The 20,417-nt window shown below is 44.3% G+C and overlaps 1 protein-coding gene across 4 annotated transcripts in view; it reads right to left on the bottom strand.

The window, feature by feature from the left end:
* rg (A kinase anchor protein rugose) overlaps positions 1–20,417 on the bottom strand; it is a 286,244-nt gene that overhangs the window by 147,566 nt on the left and 118,261 nt on the right. For 2 of the 4 annotated variants that reach the window (XM_084601425.1, XM_084601427.1), the window contains exons 25-37: positions 19,754–19,907; positions 19,216–19,396; positions 18,508–18,656; positions 15,705–15,809; positions 13,958–14,228; positions 10,671–10,798; positions 9,688–9,828; positions 8,205–8,421; positions 7,293–7,419; positions 6,320–6,428; positions 4,841–5,159; positions 4,034–4,180; positions 3,204–3,340 (exon numbers count right to left, since the gene is read on the bottom strand). In XM_084601425.1, coding sequence (XP_084457551.1) covers positions 3,204–3,340; positions 4,034–4,180; positions 4,841–5,159; positions 6,320–6,428; positions 7,293–7,419; positions 8,205–8,421; positions 9,688–9,828; positions 10,671–10,798; positions 13,958–14,228; positions 15,705–15,809; positions 18,508–18,656; positions 19,216–19,396; positions 19,754–19,907 — 2,185 coding nt within the window. The remainder of the gene's footprint in view (positions 1–3,203; positions 3,341–4,033; positions 4,181–4,840; positions 5,160–6,319; positions 6,429–7,292; positions 7,420–8,204; positions 8,422–9,687; positions 9,829–10,670; positions 10,799–13,957; positions 14,229–15,704; positions 15,810–18,507; positions 18,657–19,215; positions 19,397–19,753; positions 19,908–20,417) is intronic. The other 2 variants (XM_084601426.1, XM_084601428.1) reach the window with 1 other exon arrangement.

The raw sequence follows: 20,417 nt of genomic DNA, 5'->3' as shown, positions 1-20,417 counted from the left end.
TGTTGGACGGCCGCTCCAGCTACAGGAGCAACAACGAAATGGTGTTTCTTTTTCGTTTCCCATCTGACACCAAACTGTGACACAAGTGGAGACGCAACATTTCCAGAAAACAATTGTACGGCTTCTCATTTGATTCCCCAAATGCATGTGTTTACGAGAAGCATTTCGAGAACACAAGCATCATCAGGTGCCACGAGTTTGTAGTGAACCGCGAGATTGTGTCTCTGCAACGTGATCAGCCCAGCTGAAGCCTGACACTGTTCCGAGAATATATGGGAGCTTCCACGGCCATCTCCAAAGTGACGCAGTATTGCATCAGATGCCAGTATTGCAGTTGATGCTTCCGATAACTCTCGCCCGAGCAGTCCGGCAATCGACGGCTCCAATTATGCAGCCAGAGTCCATGCAGGTAATGGCAGTGTGGCCTGTGCATCAGAGCTTGAAATGCTAAATAAAAACCACCAGCTAGCATGACCCCCCCCCTCCTATGTCTCTGTCTGCTTTTTTTTTTTATCAGAAAAGCAAAGTTCGGATAAAGCCTGCCAAACTTTAATCAGTGCTCCGCAAGACAAAGTGTGAATTCTACGAGTGCTGGCAGAAGCCTGCTAAAGCAACAGCACATGTGAAAAAACAGAGCAATCTAGTTAGCCATATTTAGAAGCTTTCGCAGTGTGAAAAATAATCTTCGACCAATTCTTGATGAAGGCTGGTGCAAAGTCTGCAAAAGCTGTGCTGTATGTGCAAACAGTGCTCCGAAGAATAAAGCATGGTTCAAGCTATGGCTTGCATAGGCGAGCACACAAGCTGGGCGAATAACCCAAGTGCAGTGCGAATGACCCGCGCACTACGCAGGAGTAACGTGTATGCTCCAAGTTAAAAAACACACCACCCCGTTCGGCATGGTTTGTGCCGCATTATAAGCATGAAAAGTCTCCACGTCAGGTCCAGATGATTACAAGTGACGACCGAGCGAGCTATTTCTTGTTATTATTTTATGCAAAATTGATCGAGATTTGTTCGCATAAAATAATAACAGGAAATAATGGCACCGGCGTGAATGAATGTGTCTCAGGTGCAACTGTATCATACGCCGCCGGCGCAGCCCACTGCTCATGACATTTTTATTGGTGGTGGCCCCCCTTGTGGCCGCTCTTGTCCTCGAACCAAACTTTGGCGGCAATTTCATGACCAATAGAAGCATTGAAGGACTCTGGTCCAGCTAAAACTTTTTCACGAGACACTGCTGTCATGCTGAGAAGCCTACGGTGTTGTGCAAGGAAGCTAACTTAATTGACGCAAAGCACTCTTTTCGCAACAACCAGAATCACCACCAGACCCTTCAAGATGCGTAAAAAGTGTAGCTATGTAGTAGTATCTTCCAGTGTCGTTGTTCAGCTGAAGTGCGCTGCCACAAAGGGGTGGCGAAAGTGCAGGCAGTTATCCAATGCTCAAGCTCAGCTGGCTAGAGCTTTTTCACGCGACAATGCTGTCATGCAGAGAAGCCTGCAGTGTTGTGTGAGAAAGCTAGGCTAAGTGGCGCACGGCACTCTTTGTGGCAACCGGATCACCATCAGAGCCTTCAAGACAAGTAAGAAGTATGGCTAGAGAGTATCTTGCGGCATCGTTCGGCTAGAGTCAGCTGTCGCAACCGGGTTTCAAAAGTGCCAGCGGTCACCCAGTGGTGACGCTCAGTCCAGCGTACCCATTTTTCACACGACACTGCTGTCAAACAGAGAAGCCTGCAATGTTGTGCCACAAAGCTAATCTCACGGCAACTGCAATCCGCACCGATGCTCTCAAGATGTGCAAAAAGTGTAGCGATGCAGTATCTTGCAGCGGCGTCACTGTCAGAACGTGCTGTCAGAAGGGTATGGCAAAAGTGCCAACGATTATCCAGTACTGAAGCTCAATCCGGCGTACCCATTTTTCATGAGTCATTGCTGTAATGCAGAGAAGCCTGCAGTGTTGTGCGAGGAAGCTAAATTAAGTGGCGCGTGGCATTACTTTTTGCACAACTAGAAGAGAAGGAAAAATTTTCAAAAGGCCTCTCCCTGCTCCATAATAAGTGTCCTGTGAATTGTGGCCTTCTTGGCGCATTTTTGAAATATGTTACAAAAAGTTTTGCTTTATCAAACTACTCTATGATTCTTTACTTGTTTGTTACGAGTCTTGACTACATTTCTGCATTGAACTAATGTGATAAGAAACACCTGCAATCCATATTTCTGGACAAAATCAGAAGTTCTACACATCGATGACTATGAAAGATCAGTTGCCCCTTCTCGACATGTAGCAGCCTAGTCAACTGTGGCACAAGCAACTGTTATTGTACCCGGGTGAGCCACCCGGATTCCACTCAACTGAGCATCAGGCTTCTCCTGCAGACACCCTCTTTATCTGCACTGGTGCTGCCCCTCAAGGCAGCGGCGCGTTGCCTGGATGCATTGAGCGGTCAACATGATCAGACACGTCTGGAATGCCAGACCCCCGGGCACCGGTCCCCTGGCGGTGAGTCACATTCACACTGCGGCAGATTTGAAGCAAGCGATCTGCGCGCTCGTTGTTTGGACCTCTCGGCAGTCATCACGTGCTGCCTCCGGATTGGACAATTTGAGTGCTACTGACTTTTCCACGCTATATAAACGAGCGCACTGCCTCTGGAGAGCGAGACATCCACAAGCGTTCAACAAGCGCTGTGCCGCTTGCAAGGAGGGGACACGTTGTAGTCTCCCCGGCCGTCGCTGTGAGACTACAGTTGTGTCTAGCTATTAGTCCTCATCCCCCATGCTGATTTTGCTGTAAATATGCCCTGTATTTAATGTACAGACCTCTTGTGTTCATCTCTTCAACGCTGACTCGGTTTCATCGCTGCTGCCAAGAGAGCAGACAGCTCTCGTTCATGAAACGGGTGACGTGAGCTACGGACCATACTTTTTTCGGCACAACACTGACTGTGCAGCACTAAGTGTGAAAGGCACCTAACAGCACATACAGCAGCATACAGCCTCCTGTTGAGTCTATCAGGCCAGAAAATAACCCCAGGGCAAATCAAAAAAGATTTGCTACTTCGTTGAGGGTGGACAGATGTTTGTCGCCACGGCTCAACCAGATGGTGTAACCTGTTACTTTCTAAAATATGCCTGTAAAAAAGAGTCCACGATGCAGAGGGCAGGCAATGAAACCATGCAGCTGTGTCTCCCTACCTCAGAGTCATTTTTCTTGAACTCTATGTCATCTTCGTCCACCTCGAAGAAGAGCTCAGACTGGGTGATGGACAGCATGCCTGGAGCGATGATTCCTGGAGCTATCAGTCGACATCTCGTGCTAAGACTTACGGACCCTGTGCAGAAGAACAATGAACGGTACATGTAAGCAAAAGTACCCCCATTTCCCACAGACGCACCAGAAATGACTGAAGCATGATTGTTCATTCAGTCTAACAGAAGTCTTTCATATATGCCCCAGAAATACACTACAATATAAGTGTAAAGAGCAAGATGTATGCTGAGCACTCATGTGCTCTGAATCTTTGCTAGTAAGAAAACATAAAAGCTGAAAAGCTGAAAAGCTGAAATTAGCAATACTTGGTACTTGCCTAGTTTCTCTCATTCACATTAGTTGGTACAGTGGATAATACAAGTCTGCAGCCCATATCTTTAAGAATTTACGTAATCAATCCACATCTAACGACGATAACTTATGTACACAATGCATGGCTTGCTTCTGTTCACCCTTTCTGCTTAGTACTGCAAGAGCAAAGCGCAATATAAACTGTAAACTTTGGCAAATAACGTCCTGAAGCAATGCACGTGTTATAAGAGACACTGCAGTGAAGGGCTCCGGATCACTTTAGACCACTTGTGGTGTGCTTTACTCTGCACTTACACTGCACAGCACAAGGGTGATTTTTGTTTAAAATGCAGTCATCACGATCAGGATCACACCCACAACCTTGAGGTCAGCAGCCAAAGACCAAAGCTCCGCAGCAGAACATAAAGGAGAAAGGAGCGTCCTCTGCTGATGTGCTCCTCACCTGCCAGTTCGGAGTCGAGGTCTTTGTCGTCCCAGAAGTCGCTGTCATCCAGGAGATCGGTGCTCTGTAGCTGGTGCTGCCTCCGTGTCATCGCCAGCTGGCGGTGGAGCTCTTCGCGAGCCTGCAGGATGGCATCCTCGGGGGCCCCTGCACATGTGGCAAGGTACATAGAGCCATTGCTGAAGACCTGTCTGCTTCATGACAACCAAGCCCCTTTGTTGTTCGAAGAGCAGAATGATCAAATCCTAATTTCAGCTACAAATCAAGCAGAGCGCTGGAAATCTCAAAATGTAAATGAAGCCAGTGTTTTCTTTTCATTTCAAACCCTGCAATAAAATCTCTTGAAATTTGTACAACGTTCCCTTGCTATTATTTCCTTATCGAAACCACCTTTCTAACTCAGCCATCCGCACTAGGCTGCTTGGAAGCAGCATTCAGCTAATTGTTCAATATTTCCAACCAAATGAAAAAAAAAGGGAGAGGAAGGTTGTGTTTGGTTGGGTCTAATGGCATATAAGCAACTCAGGCTATCAAGTGCCAAATATGAGGTGTATTGTTCTTTATTTACGGAGGATTTTATAAAAGACTTCAATTATCACAGCTTCCTTAGATGAACTGTTTCTTCTATGGCTGGTGAATTTGCTAAAAGTTACTATGTGCCACAGCATCCCACTATACCATTTCTATACCCTTCCATGAAGCAAGCTAAGGGCTAACACCCATTCGACAGCTTTGATTAAAACTGTAATTCAATTTGCACACTGTACGGCAGCCCACGCTCTGTTGAGAAAGTGAAAGTGAACGCACACACACCGTGCTCGATGGCTGCCTTGAGAGTGCCCTCTGGGTGGCAGGAGCCGTGAGGGTTTCGCACAAGCCGCTTGCGGCGCCGCGCGTCGTCTTCCCAGGCGTCTAGCCGAAGGAACTCCACCTGGCCATTCTCGGTGCTTCGGTGAGTCCCCTTGGAGTTCTGGCCCCAAGCACCGTGGCGGTTGGTCAGAATGTTGAGCACCTTCTCAAGTGCCCGTGCTGCCACCAGGGAATCACGGCGCCGTGCTGCCGTGATAAGGTGGTCGCACATCATTTCTTCCTCCTTACGGTCCACGGCCGTCTGTGCACACAACGACTGCAAGAGACGAGATACACAGCATGAAGACTAGCAACATGTACAACTAGAGCTCCTCTAACTTAAAGTATATAGTAACACCTTGCCATCCTAATTCCCTGACTAAGGAAATCCAGATAATTAAGGGCTGCTGGCATGGTTTCAAAGGAAGTCCATCTATGTGTACAGCATCAGGCACTTGTTAACTTCAGCGCTGCTGTGTTCGCGTTGGCTAACACAGATGAACACCTGAAGCAAAGCCATCTTGAGGTATGGCCTGCTCGACAAGCAATCATCCGAATACCTCAGGCCCATATACACTATCGCACGTAACTGATAATCAGGACAGTGTCCCCATCTGGAGTCCAGATCAGAGTCCTGTAGGAAAACTAAAAGAAGGTGTGAAATGTCCTTTCTACAAGACTGGTTTCTGCATGAGTAGACAACGCAGGTTAGCACATCGCAGGTCCTAGTTTTTTACTTGAAGCATGCCATGCTGTTCTAGAGTAGACAAATGTTGCCACTCTTGCATCCGTAATATTCTTCGGTCCTTATAGGCAAAATGCACACTTGCCAAGCACTGTTTGTGGTTTATGCGATGCAGTCTCCTTACATGTGACAGGGATACTTGTGAGGAGCTGTTGTCTCACACCATGAAAGAGGTCACAAAAGCCTTTGTCAGTTTGAAACCGTTCTGCTTTCAAATATCTCTCAATCTCTACAAAGTAGAGTCTGATAGAATGCTAAAGAATTGCCTTGCCTTTGTCCCATATTTTTCAGTGAAATGTTTTTCATTAAGCAAATTTACTGGACCCAAATGGTTTTTCCCAACTGTTTTGATGCCATTTGATATAGCCCAACCTTCGAAATAACACAATTCGACAGTTTTACGTTAGTTTACACCACCTAAGGCTACATCTTTCAACTATTTTTTTGTTTGCATCAATTCAAAGCTCTGTGCTCAAACTGGAAAATATCCAGCTGAAGCACTGAGAAATAAAGCAGAATAGTTATGCAGGAAAGCTGACTTGAAGTTTTGCAGAAGGTCTATGCTTAAATTATTGCGACACAACTGTCTCACTGCACAAAATGAAGTTGCAATTCGAGCATATCCTTGCTCTGCAGCTCCAAAGTAAAGGTCAAAATAAAAAATAGATGCAAACAGAGAACGAAAGACACACCTCAAACTCAGCGTGCTTGAGAACGTCGTCCGCTCGCATGCGGTTGAGGATGAACTCTGCCTCATTGGCCACCCTGACAATGTGGTCTTTCATGGCGTGGGAAAGCAGCCTGTAAGCATCAGAAAAGAGGGAAGCGACGACATCAAAAGGCAGCAACCAGTCATGAGAAATAACTTTCCCCTACAATAAACACTGGAGGAAAAAGGAAAAACAGCACCGTTGAGAAACAAAAAAAAAAAAAAAAAAAAAAAAAAAAAGCTCTCGTTACATCCTTTCAACCTCCTCTCAAATGTTCACTGCTCCCAATATCAAATGGTGAATCAACACAGGTGCTGCGGCCTCATCTGAAATTATTTGGTTTTCTGGAGTTTAACGTCCCAAAGAAACTCAGGCTATGAGAGACGCCGTAGTGGAGAGCTCCGGAAATTTTGACCACCTGGGGTTCCTGAAATGGAAAAGCACTACTTCCTGGACTCCTTCCTACAAGAGCAGATGGGTGATAGCACTTGCGGCTTTAGTGTAAAATTAGAACAAAAAGATGAAGCCTGAGGATACACTATGCGGTTAGTAAAACAGGGGAAGCAGGGTAAGCATAGTGTAGTGAGCCTGGCTAACATACCTAAAACCTAAAACGCCTTCAATGCCCACCCTGATAATGACACAATTATTTCAAAACTTTAAAGGTAATTAGTAGTAAACTCCTAGTTATGACACTCAAATTTCGCTGAAAGGCTGCATCTGTTGGCTCCTGTTGTAAAATCCAAATCTTCTCATTGCGATAATGCGGGAAGAATGGGAAAAATCTGAACATAATGCTAACTTTTTTAACACTACGCAAACCAATAAGCAGTTAATTTTATTTCAGTTCTCTCTTTAACTAGAAGAGCAAGTCAAAAATGAAAAATTGTTCCAATAAGCACTTGTAAACTCAGCCTCTCCCAGATGCATGTGAGGGTGACATCCGCATACTGACCTTCCTTCGTTGATGAGCTCGATGAAGGCAAGGCCGGCATGCTTCTGCAGTGAGTTTTGCCACTCCTGAGAGCACAGCAGCATCACCAGCTCCACCACTGAAGTGCTGTTCTTGAACGTGCTCAGTCCTGGCAGGGGAGCCGATGGAAAAGCACTATTACGATCAATTACAGAGCTCACGAATGCACAGATACTGAAATAAGTGCAGGAACTGAGTGCCATCTCATTTTATACTGCATTAAATGTGCCAACTTCTAGTAAATGTGGCAAACAAGCAAGTCAAAAACATGATTTTTCTTATTTTCCTTCCTTTGTCCTTCAAAAAGACTTACATAAACCACCCAACATAGCTGCAGCTTTTGGAGACAATACACAACTCCGGGGGAAAAAAAAACAAACAAAAAAAAAACCCACACAGTCAAAACCACACACTCTTTGCTTCCCAATCTTGCAGTATCCCCTCTGGCCTTATCTTATCACTTGCTAGCTTTCAAACTGTTAATAAAGTCAATAAATGGCATGTTTTGTGAGCAGTTGCCTTTTTCCCTGTAACACGGCTAATCATTATAACTAACTTGCACAACACTAAAATGCCGTCAAAAAGATGCAGCTGTAGCTTAATATGTAACAGTGAAAGAGTGGCAACGGTTGGTGACGAGTCTTGCTAATAATCACACCAGTCGTTATTGTTTCAACTAAGGAACTAACTAATGAAATAAAACAGAGCAAGGAACCGGACGAAACACGGAAGGAAAGAAACACGGACACGGGCGCTGTCCGTGTTTCGCCCTGTTCCTCGTGCTGTTTTATTTCATTACGCAGTACCAACTAGCCCACCATCTTGTACTTCTAAAAAACTGACCGCAGCAAAGGGATCTAATCCATGTTCGTCACCTGACAGCACGATGCTCACCTTTGCCCTCAACAAGAAGGTCCTGGCCGTGCGAGCCAACCAGCGTGCGTGAGAGGAAGGGTGCAAAGTCCACCATGATCTCCCGCAGCAGTGGGCACACGCTACCCAGCGCACCCTCCAGCTTTTGGGTTAGGCTGGCCTCACGCGCATTGGGTGCCAGCCCGCTTTCCTCGCCCATCTTACTGGTCGCCACTGGCATCATCCCGCTCTCAGGCACCTGAAAGCAGTGGTTTCACTCGTGCATGCATCAAGGTACACTGCAGTCATCATAACGAACAGTGTATTTTTGTGCTCTTCCAAACAATGTCATTGTAGCATAAATTCGCTGAAGGCCCATTAAACTTCTTCACTTTCTGTTATTGAATACTTCCGTACTCTGAAATGTTTCCAGGATGGCATAACGCAGCATTCATTACAGTGAATGAAGTAGAAGAATGCTCAATCTATGGAACAGTGCACTTTTGGTTTGGTTTGTGGGGTTTAACGTCCCAAAGTGACTCGGGCTATGAGAGACGCCGTAGTGGAGGGCGCCGGAAATTTTGACCACCTGGGGTTCTTTAACATGCACTTACATTGCATAGCACACGAGCGCTGCTGGTGAATGTAGAATGACGCCTCTTATATAGTTGTGTTTCTGCATCCGCAAAGTACACGATGTCATACCTATGTAAAGCACCCTTCTGCTATGGCACTTTTGTGAATACTACAACCAGTGTGTGTGTGTCTTAATTTTACACCCATCCTTCCTTCAATGTCACCATTCTGTGTAGCTTTCATTCACCAAACACCAGATACAGAGAAGGAAAGTGTCGTCAATGTCACGATGCTCTGGATAGAGCAGTGGTGTCACTAGAGTTAGCTGCACTCGGTGTAGTGGCTATACTGAGTCTTTAAGTGTAAGATATGACACCATTAATTGCAGCTCCCTTTGCAGAACCTCATCCCTGTACATGCATTTCGTTACTCACTTGATTACTAATCCCTTACTTGCACCTGTTATCTCATACATACTTACTAGCATACAGTCATGCTCTATTTACATTACATGAAAGACTGCTCAACTTAGAAAATAATGCCCCATTCTAATCAAGCTGTAGGAAAATGATATGCAATTATCCTAGAGGGTTCGACACCCATCTTACCCTTCAGTCTCAAAGGAGCTGCTCAAGACAGCAGCTACTGCCGATTCCGCCATGTCATGTCTTCTCATGACATCACAGCACCCACCCACCTATCAGTGCCCAGCCATGTCACTTGCCAACTACCACCTGCCGAAGGCATGCTAGTGATTTTTCACTTTCAACGCCAATGCCGACAACAAATTTTCTGGAGAATAGGGTTTGTGTAAATATCTGCCTCCTGCTGAGCAATGAATGTGAAGAAGTCCAATGCTGACCAACAAGCGCGGTGTCATCACCGCGGTCACTGCTTCTCCCCCTCATACCCTCTCCTATGTGGTGCCACTGGGCAGCAGATTCCTTACCTTGTTGAGGCCATTGAGTGCTGGCTCCTGGGGCACAAGGATCGTAGCCTGGTAGTTGTCCAAGGGTTCTCCCGATCCATTCACGGCTTCGGGGTGGTAGGTGGTGGCTGCTACAGGGTGGGCTGGGTTTGGCACTGGAGTCTGTAATGTAAAAGAGCTTGTTAAAACATTCCGCTGACAGGCCCAATTAAACAAGTCATGTGCTGGATGTACTGAATATACAAAATAAACAGAGCATGAAAATTTGTGGGCAATAACCTTTCTTATGCTGAATTGCCATTCTTTTTATGGAATAAGTTCATGTGCAATGCTACCCTACTGAGAAACTTTTTTTCTTACAGTGATCACTGTCCCATAAAAATGAGCAACATTACTTAGTCTCCATCATTCAAAAGATCTTCATTTTTGCTTTATTTCTCAACATCACGTTAATCTGGATGCAATTCAAGAAGCACGGTTAACACATTAATTAATTAATTAATTAAATAATCAGGGTAATCAATTTCATCAAAATGTTTTCTTAAATGCTAAAAATTTGAACTTCTGATTATTTGGATGGCTTTATGGAAGAGCATATTAGTTTACCATGTTTCCTTTCTTTTGACTCTTTGATTATAAATTAGACTTTATTCCTATCCATTTCAAGTCTGAAAAACTGATCAATGTACTATAGAGGACAAAAGTCTGTGGACCACGCGAACTGCAACCAAAGCACATAACTTTCGTATTGGCCAGTAGCCTTGAACCATACTTGTCGATGTGAAAGTTACACTTTAGTTCTTTCATGTGTGCTAGAGAAATAAGAAATAAGGTGGTAATCTGTTTGAATCATGCTTCTAGTACAAAATCGCCAGGCAGTCCAGGCACTTTTGTCCCCGATACAACATGTTCAGTGTGGTTAAGCACAAGAAGAGGTACAAAGGGCATGCATCACGCAGAAGAGGGGACAGGAATAGAGAGAGAGAGAGAGAGCAGGGACTCACTGTGGAAATGATGGCAGCAGAGGAGTGGATGTTGGCCAGGATACTGGAGTCCATCTCTTCGACCACAATCACCTCATCCCGCTCCCCGTCCTGGCTGTCTGACCACAGCACGGACGCCTTCTCATTGGCTAAATGTGCATGAGGTAGAAAAATCAACAGAAAGAGGCAATTATTTTTTCATTCTTTCACTTTAAGCTTACTGCTGATATGCATCCTGTCACAGGCAAGTATTCGCAAAAAGAAACATATTGAGCACTGCCACCTGGAACCAAGCTAAACGGCAAAACACTGCTTACTGCAACGGTATATTGTATACTGCCGATTATAAGTTGACCTTTTTTTCGAAAAATGACCTTCCGAAATTTGAAGCTTAACTTATATCCAGAGTCAACCTATACGCGGAGTCGTAAATTTGGTCTATATGCGGGATCAAAAGTAGTTTTGGCCAAGCGGCGTGTAATATCACGTGCATTCAAGCATAATTTTGTAATAGTTGTCGGACATGATGCAAAAGCGAGATGCTTAAAAAACAAAAATTTATCTAAAGACGTGCTTTAAGTTTTTGCTTTCATATGACAGAAACACTTCGTAGCTGAACTACGGGCATCCTATAAACATGTAAAAGCTGGCCATGCTGTGCCTCAGATCCAATCCAATCCAATACAATCTGGCGCCACCGAAGCGAAGCGCAGAAATGGCAACAAGAGATGAAAAAAATGCATGAAGATGCTCAGAAACATCTTCATGTGTTTTTTTCTTCCTTTTTTTTTTCACCATTTCTGTGTTTCACTTCATTGGCGCTGGACACCTTACGCCGGATCGTCGACCGTCAGTGGTGAGCGTGATTTGTGTGCTTAAAAGACAACAACATGCCGCCGCAAGCTCAGCAACAATACAGCACAGCATGTGAGAGGGGCTTTGTGCACAAATAAATGTCCTTGAATGACTGGGTTTCCTGAAGGACATATTGGCGAGTTATGGCCGCATTACAATTTAGTGTCGATCTATATTAAAAGTCAAATTCTTTTTTTTTTTTTGCTAAGAAGGTTCCCAGAGTTGGAGGGTCGACTTATATTCTAGTCGACTTATAACCAGCAATATACGGTAGTAGTACATACAATTGTGGCCTACATGGGGAGCACGTTATACTCCATCACTCATGACTGACTTCAGTACGAGAAGAACTACTCGGTCGATGGTACCTCCATGGTTTTGGTTGGTTGGCACTGAAAATTTTCACAATGATACGCCACAATCCATGCAATACAGTCGAACCCGGTTATATCGAACCCGGACATATCGAATTTTGGTTATATCGAACTCACGGAATATCCCCTTAAAAATCCCATGCAAAAGTATAGGAAAGCCGCGTCATATATCGAACTCAATTTCGCCGGTCGTTCGATATATCGAACTCCGCACTACGCACTGGAAAGTGTGTCTTCCTCAAAGACGATCGCATCACTCTTGGCCGTTTGCCGCGTGACGTTTTCAAGCCACGCGCGGAAGGAATGAGAGGGGACAGTTCTGGACAACGCCGCGCCCATTCGCCAAAGGCGCGCGCATCTGCAGTTATCGTTTCCCGCGCGCCAACACATGACGTTTGCAAGCCATGTGCGTGGGTGTGCCCATTCTTTTGCCGAGCTCTCTTCTTCAGCACGTGCTACGCATGCGCCAAGCCAGCTCAGCCCGTTTTCAGACAGACGTGGGACGCTTTTTCCAGCGTGTGTTGCGAACCCTCTGCGCGCGGCAGCTGATGTGGCTATGGCGCCTGCGGCGTTAAGAAACGGCAGCTCTTTTTTTTTTTTTTTGCGAGAGTCATTCTTTCTTATCGTTGTGCTGTACCAGCGACGAAGCGTAAGATATGGCGGCAGCGGACGTTACGTTAAGAAGCGGCAGGCTTTTTTCCCAAGCGCGGCGTGCTAAATCGAACCAGACTTGTGCAATCAAGCCATCACGGGCACTCTGCCAAGTTCGCTCCCCGCCACCGGAGGTGCTATAAAAAGATAAACGCGCCCTGACGTTATCGCTGCGCAACATCTTGGCACGCTGCCAAGAAATGAGCTGTGGATGCGACGACCGCAACGGAGTGATGCGCGCCATCAGCATGCAAGCGAAAACGCTCGCGATGTTCTGATTTTCTGCCGCAGCAAACCTTGTTTTGAGCTGCCGCGGCGGCTCGAGCTGGCTCGAGCGGCGAGCGGGACGCAGTTCCAACAAGTTGGAAATTTTTCACTCTGTCGCTACCACTCGTCGCTGAGATCGCTCAATCGCTTGCATGTGAGCGAGCTGGCCTTAAAGCATTTTTTTTTTTCAAATTCTTGGGCGCAAAAGTGGAGAGAGGGTTCATTATGCGAGTGGGTTGATTTACGCGGCAAATACGGTATCATTTTTTTCGCATCGTAAGTGCCGTCACAAGCCAATTTCTGTATATCGAATTATCGATATATCGAACTTTTTCGCGATCCCCTTAGAGTTTGATATATCCGGGTTCGACTGTACATCACTTCGGTCATTTTGCTTGGTTTCTCTCGTAAAATGTGCAGGCTTTACCAGCACTTCTGTTGGTCAAAACTGTACAATACAACTAAAAAATATGTTGCAAGTTATGATCAATGCCAATGTCTACAGTCTGCTTCGATGTTCCTGTGGGCCTTCCGCAGGCAGTCAAGCCACCATTGTCACCTTTTGAAACAAAACTTGCCATCGAGCTGCTCATCCCATTATCCAAGTATTCAGAAGGATGTCACTGGGTTATAGTTTGTGTAGATTTTTTGACAAGGTATGCAGTGACTGCAGTGCTCTATCCACGATGGCAAGTGAAGTGTCATCTTCTATGCAGCCTTCTACAATGCTTTGTCATGGTGCTCCCCATGTTATCAGCGAGTTTACTGCAGATGACACCAACGCATTACTTTAGCTATGCAGCTCCAACTACTACTGCCACTCCACATACTACCGCTACAACACATACACTACATTGCCCACAAAAAAATTTGGTGGGCAAAAAAAAAAAAAGCTTTTTGTTACGAATTTCTTTTCATAACAATATAGATTTTCACTAGTCTGAAAAATTCAAAAGGTGATCCCATGATGGCAAAAATGTTTTCCTGCTAGATATTAAGAAAAATTGGTTCTGAATGGTTCAATAAAAAGCCACAAATTTTTGTAATGAAATCAGAGTGGTTAGAACGCTAACGTTGGCATGCTTGGCATGGAATGACCCAGGCAGTATGTGAACAGTGAGATCCCGAATAAACCTTCACAGAGAGGCTGATGGCAGTCACCTGGTGCCTGAGGATGAGCGAGGTGCATGGCTGCTGTCCCATCAGAAGGCGGCATGGGGCAGGCCGAGTGGGCGAGGCTGGAAGAGGATGACGAAGGGGCTGCAGCAGTAGCAGCACGCTGCTGTGGCTGCTGAGAGCAGCAAGAGGAAGCGGAGGACGAGGAGGAAGAGGACGAAGGGGGCTCCAGGATGTCGCGGTACTTGGACACCATCAGCACGGAGATGAAGTAAACCACAGCCAACGCCAGGAACTGCGCCTGTTTGGTCTCATCCTGGGCAGAGCACAGTGGCACCATGTGACGGGAGGCAGTGTGGCAGCGCTAAGAGTGTGTGCACTTCATAAATGCACCAAGTTTCCATAGCAGCAAGGCTTAAATATATTAAAAAAGTTCGCTTTGCAGAAGAACTGTCCATAATCAGAGTTCTCCGTATTAACGGGGGTCATAATATCGAGGCACGCCTGTATTTCAATGCTGTTAAAAGCTGAAGACAGGAAAACTAAAAGATACAAAATTTGCATGATATAATTGCACATTTTGTTCCTTTCCAAGAAAAAGAAAACAGCCATAAGAAGCATAAAGACTATAGTACACAAAACCTGTCATATGCAAAAACAAGTTGTGACTGAATGTCACATTGGCTATTTTAGTGGCTATCCAGATTGGTCAATGCATGAACACAAGCCAGTCATGAATCATGAAACAAGCACAGGTGGTCGTGAAAGTTCGAACCCTTCATTAAATGCAAAGTGCTAAAGCTCAGACTCCGTTTTATTTTGGGTGGAGTAAAATGTTGTTCATTTGAACTTCAAAGGATCAGAATTATCTAAAAATTCGATTGATCGAATATCCCTAAACGCTGTCGAAAACTTTCCATCAGACTAACTTGATGTAATGAATGCCTGGAGTAAAGTTGTCTATATGTATCAGGTGAAAACTAAGAGACGACAATGTTTTTTCATGCCTTTTTAAAGTGCTTCACTTTGAACACAATGTTCAGCATGTTGAAATATTTCCCCAAAATTTCAGGTGCCTCACCTCCGCAGCCCTTTTAGCAAAGCAACAAAGTAGCAATGGTGTCTCTTCATAAACAGCGCCAGTGGAATTTGGTGTTGCATAAACGGCCCAGTAGTCTTAGAGTTTGGGTGATGAAGCATCCTCAAAATGCAACAAGCCAGCATAATTGAATGTTGGAGGAAACACGTGAATGCAGGAAAGAGAAATATCTATAGGGCGTTCCGATGCCATCCCGAAATAAAACTAAAAGGGCAGTGACAGACAAAGCAGTGCCCGAATTGTTAAGACTGGCTGTTGCACATCTGGTGGCAGCAGCGGGATGACATGAAGAAGTGAAAATGAAACTATGTTGCTGGGCTATATTTCAGGAAAGAAGAACTTCGAATCATAGTCGTGCCTGTCCCAACATGCACGCCTGAGATGTGTTGGCATCACTGTTCCATGCAATTGACGTTAAAAGAGGTCTATTTAGACTAACGTTAGCTTGGTATGTTGTATCTCAAAGGGACCACCTGCTCGAATTAAACGGCGTGAGCTCACCAATATCCGAATCATATACTTACATGGGCATCAACCTAGACCCTGCTTCTAGTTGCAATTATCTAAATTTCTTAATTAATTGAGTCAAATTAACGAGATTTTACTCTAGTAAGCCAATGTAAGCAAGTATGTATTGTTTTTCACTAAAAAGAACCACCTCGTGAAAATGCTGTGCACAAAAGAATTACGTACGTCTCTGTAGATGACAGCTCGCAAACGGTTCACATCCATGTCCTGCAGCAGCTTCTCTGGATCTCGAATAGGGCTGCTTTGACCGCCAAGGTTTTCCACAATGTTCTGCAGAGCACCAAGATAACACATACCATTTTGCTCAATAAGAAGAAAGAAAAAAGCAAGGCTTTTCAGATGCAGAATAGTGAGAAGGCAAATGTCAGGTGCAAAGTAATATGACATAGATTCTCATTATTGAAACTTCAGGAAGCCAGAGATGTTTGTTTGAATTGAAGCTCTGACTTTTCACCAGTGCACTTTTATGTCATCAAAGGCTAAGCATGACTTGCTTTATGAGTATTTACACATACTAATAACTATTTCTCCACGAAAACATAACTGCAAGCATTAGGACAGCATGAAAAAAATTGTGGAGCGGGAAACACACACAATCTCTGCTCCATCCTTAAGGACATGATGCAACAGCATCAGCGGTTCCCACAAGCCAGGTCCTCTCGCAGATCCTCATTTGCATACGTTCTTTGCCACTTGCTTAATCACTAATCTTTTAACTTGTGTCTCTGTTATCCGAAGCATACTTATTCGATTCACACAGTTGCCACACTATGTGAAAGACCACCCGACACAGATATAAAGCACTGCTGCAGTACCATTTTTGACTTTGGGTCGAAGAACCTTGGAGGGCTGGATTACACTCCCACCCTTCTTCCCATCTCAAAGAGAATGCTCCAGGGTTGGCAGCATCTACCAATGTAGCCATGTCATGCGGTCTTATGACATGACAAACAGTCAGTGCCTGGCCATGTCACCTGTCAGCTACCACCTGCCAGGGGCATGACTGTGACTTTTTGCTCACAATGCCTGTGCCTTAAGTTTACTATATCAACAGTCTGCATCTGGATGTACAGTTGAGAAAGAAAAGTTGTCAATAATGTAGGGTCTTGAAAACGTTTTCCTTATTTTTTAATATATCTTGTTGCAACTTGGCATGCAAGTGCAGCATAGAATGCTGATTTCAAATATGTATTTCTATTTCAGATATGTCATCTAGAAGAGAGGACATGGAAAAATTAGGTGTCCGTTTCTTACGGTTCGTTATGGTAATTCCTCATTAAAAATGACCTCTTTTAGAAACATCCATACATTCCAAAAAGTTCACTGCACATGCTAAAGCTAAGGAATATAATATAATGATATTTTCCTGATCATAAATAAGTACCAAAGTTAAAAAGAAAAAAGTGTGTGGCAGCAAATAGCCAATATGTGGACTAATTGCTAATATATACCACAATTAAGAAAAAAAAGGAAAGCTTTAGGATGTGCAGTGGACCTTTTGAAATATCTGCATGTTCCTAAAAGAGCTCTTTTTGTAATGAGAAATTACCATAAAGGCTTGTAAGGAATGACCTATTTAGGACAGTTACTTTGCTATATCTTCCACTTGAGATATTTGAAATCTAAATGCATATTTGAAATCAGCGTTCTAGTCTGCGCTTGCATGGTAAGTTTCAGCGAGAAATGTTTAAAAATAAAAAAGGGCTTTTCAAGACCCTCATACCCCCTTAATTGAGACTTCAAGGGGCTACAAGAAAACATTGGAATTACCCGACGGTCATCAAATGGCTAATGAAAAGCTTCCAGAAAACTGTTTTCAGTTCAGTTCAGTCGTTCAGTTGTGTCCGACTCTTCGTGACCCTATGGACCATATCACGCCACGCTTTACGGTCTGTCACTATCTTCTTAACATCACATAACTTCATCTGCAGCACCTCGAGGATGCCATCTAACCATCGCGTTCGCTGCCTACCCCTTCTCCGGTAACACTCAACTTTTCCCAACATCACAGCTTTCTCCAGCAACTCCTCTCTTCTCATCAGATGACCAAAGTAGCTAAGCAGAAAACTGTTTACACTATAATTTAATGGATGTAAAAAAAGGCAACTGTCATCTGCTTTTAACAAAAAAGTAGGCAATGATGATTTTCCTCAATTCTGCCATCGTCTACTCCATGCCCACTGTTAAGAATATAAAAGCAAATATAACTGCTCCAAAGCAGTAAGGCCTTACACGGCCTCTAGCTCATATGTAGGACATGGTAGCAGCAAGGACTAGTCACAAGCGATGGCATCCATTTCAGAAGGCTTCATCATGCAGACAATGAACAGCTTGTGATAAGCACGCATTTTCAGTACACAGGACCATGTAAAAGAGGTAGGGTTGCACACATCGCACCAAACGGCGAGACGTCTTTCTAAAAAGAGAAACAATCAGCAATGTGTCAACCAGTGCACAGCAAGGGTAGCAATTGTGTTTAGCTAGCTGATGCGTGACCGACAGCTGCTACAAGCTGCTCTGGTAGAAAAGTTAAACAGCTCGAAGGGGCGCAATTCAAAAGGTTTTGTGGTGCCGCTAATCTAATGTATCCAACCTCAGCCACTGGTCTAATAGCTTGCTGGAAACACTGGTTCAAGGTGAAAAAATTTGAATGAAGTGAAACTGCAGTACAAATTAGGTGGCCTTAAACTGCAATAAAGATATGTATATCAGGCCAGCCAAAATTTTACATTTGCTTTCAGCCACCTGAGATTAAATTACAGCAAGTCTGTTGCATAACAGTTCACGTTGGTCATCTGCATTACCACGAAAGTGCAATTTCCATTTATATTTTAAATATGCTCTGCATTCCAGTATCATGAAATGCTGCACTTTCTTCCTATTTCCCACTGGTATTTGAGACTCCCACTCCGTGGTGCCCACGTTAAAAGCAAGTGCATAAGTCCCACAGTCAGAACAGCAGACTGACCTTAGCTGATGGCTGTACACCACCGATGAGTGCATGAATTGGATTTGGCCGCAGTGGGTCTCTTGTGGTGGGAGTCTGCGGTGTCACTGGTGTCAGAGGGCAGCTCCTTTCTCGACACTCCAGGCAGTTGCGAACAGCTGCTGTGCACACTGCACCAAAAACAAGAACAGCAAACTCACTGTAGTACAGTATAATGTGCCTATATGCTGTCACTGAGCCCAAAATGATCCATGTTACAAAGTTAGCAATGTCTTCAATGAAGCCTTTTCCCCCAGTGAATGCACAAATGTCTTCCATCATTCCTTTCCTCTGAAAGAAGAAGCCCCACAGACTGAATTACCCAGTCAACTATTCCAGCTTGGCACTTCACTTAGAAGAGCAGTGGCTGCCCTCTATCCACACAGTCCAATAACAAAGGCAGAGTTATGTAGTAACTCAGCAAACAATATAAATCACACAAATCCTGCATCCTTTTAACAGCAGTACAGACCGACTCTCGAGTCCGTGCCAAAAACCCAAGCACTACTACTCAACACATGTTAACAACTGCAATTTAAACAAGCATGCACTTCAATAACAAATTAAAAATAAATGCTTTCATTCAATATTCACTGCACTGACAACAGTTTGCCTCTTATGCTATGCTGTTATAAAAGATAGAACAAACTGCATAAAAGAAAGAAAATTAAAAAAAGAGCAGCACTCTACCTAGTCGAAGGCACTGCCTGAGTATTCCTCCACTGGACATGTTCTTCTCAGCTTCCAGGTCTGAAAAGCTCAGGGATGAGGCAAAAACCAGCACATCTGTCATGTAGACCAGCCGCTGGAGAAAGGCCACGGCCACCTCAATGGCCATGCCTTGTGTTGGCTCAATGACGTCCAGCTCGTGCTGCTCGAAAAAGAATTCAAATAAATGTGAGCAAGAATAGAAAGAGCGAAACAGCCTAAATAAACCAAAGCTGTGTGTACATGGGATGAATATAAATGTGCACAGTGAATATGTTTACAAATTGGGAAACATTCTATGCCATTAAGTTAGGAAATCTCATGTTTACTGCCTTCTTATGTTCACTCCAGGCTTAATAAAATTAATGATTGCAGTCACTGCACCCAAAGCAACATCCTTGTGAAGCAAAAGTAAAAATCAGATGGAATTACAGATGAAGGCAGGAACGAACGGCACTGCGACGTTCAGCGCAAGAAAGTCCTGCTCTAGAAGTAGTTCCGGAATTTTGTAAAAGCTTACATTGGGTGACGTTGCAGAAGCTAGAAGAGGTAAGAGCCCTCCGCAGGCGATGATGATGTTGTCAGCTAGTTGGGAGATCAGATGTACTGTGTTGATGACAAAGATGGCATTCTCACCACTGTTCACAAAGTCAATTACTGTCTTGGTATTGTGGCTGCAAAAGAAAAGAACAAGAAAACATTACCCACATTATATATAAATATTGAAACACACACAATTATAGCCAGTACAAGCAATTTACTCTGAAATGAGATGAAGCTTTTTCTGAATTCTTGCAGGTTTTTTTGCTCGCATTTTAATATCCTCGCTTGTTAAGCAGATGTAATGTGTGACGAATGAGTGTCATTGGCCAAACCGAAATACGAACATCCATTAGCCACGTTTTGGTGCTGTGCAGTGAGATATTCCTTGAAACATGATTCAGGAATATACCTTTTTTTGGACCCTTTACGCACAAGCATGAATTACAATAGCTGCACACTACAGATGAAAGCAGAAAGGTAATGTTGAGTTTTATTCATAGGCGCCCTTCGCGCTTCATTTCGGCCAGGTATTACCTCCCCAAAAAACGTCCTGTATTCAAACGAGTGTAAAACTGCAACTGTATGCTACGGGGAGAGCTGTGGAGCAAATAAATAAATTTTTACCACAACATAGTGTCCCT

Source organism: Amblyomma maculatum, chromosome 4 (assembly GCF_055883805.1).
Source record: "Amblyomma maculatum isolate TAMU_Amacu chromosome 4, ASM5588380v1, whole genome shotgun sequence".
Classification (NCBI taxonomy): domain Eukaryota; kingdom Metazoa; phylum Arthropoda; class Arachnida; order Ixodida; family Ixodidae; genus Amblyomma; species Amblyomma maculatum.
This window is presented reverse-complemented; position numbering and strand designations above follow the sequence as displayed.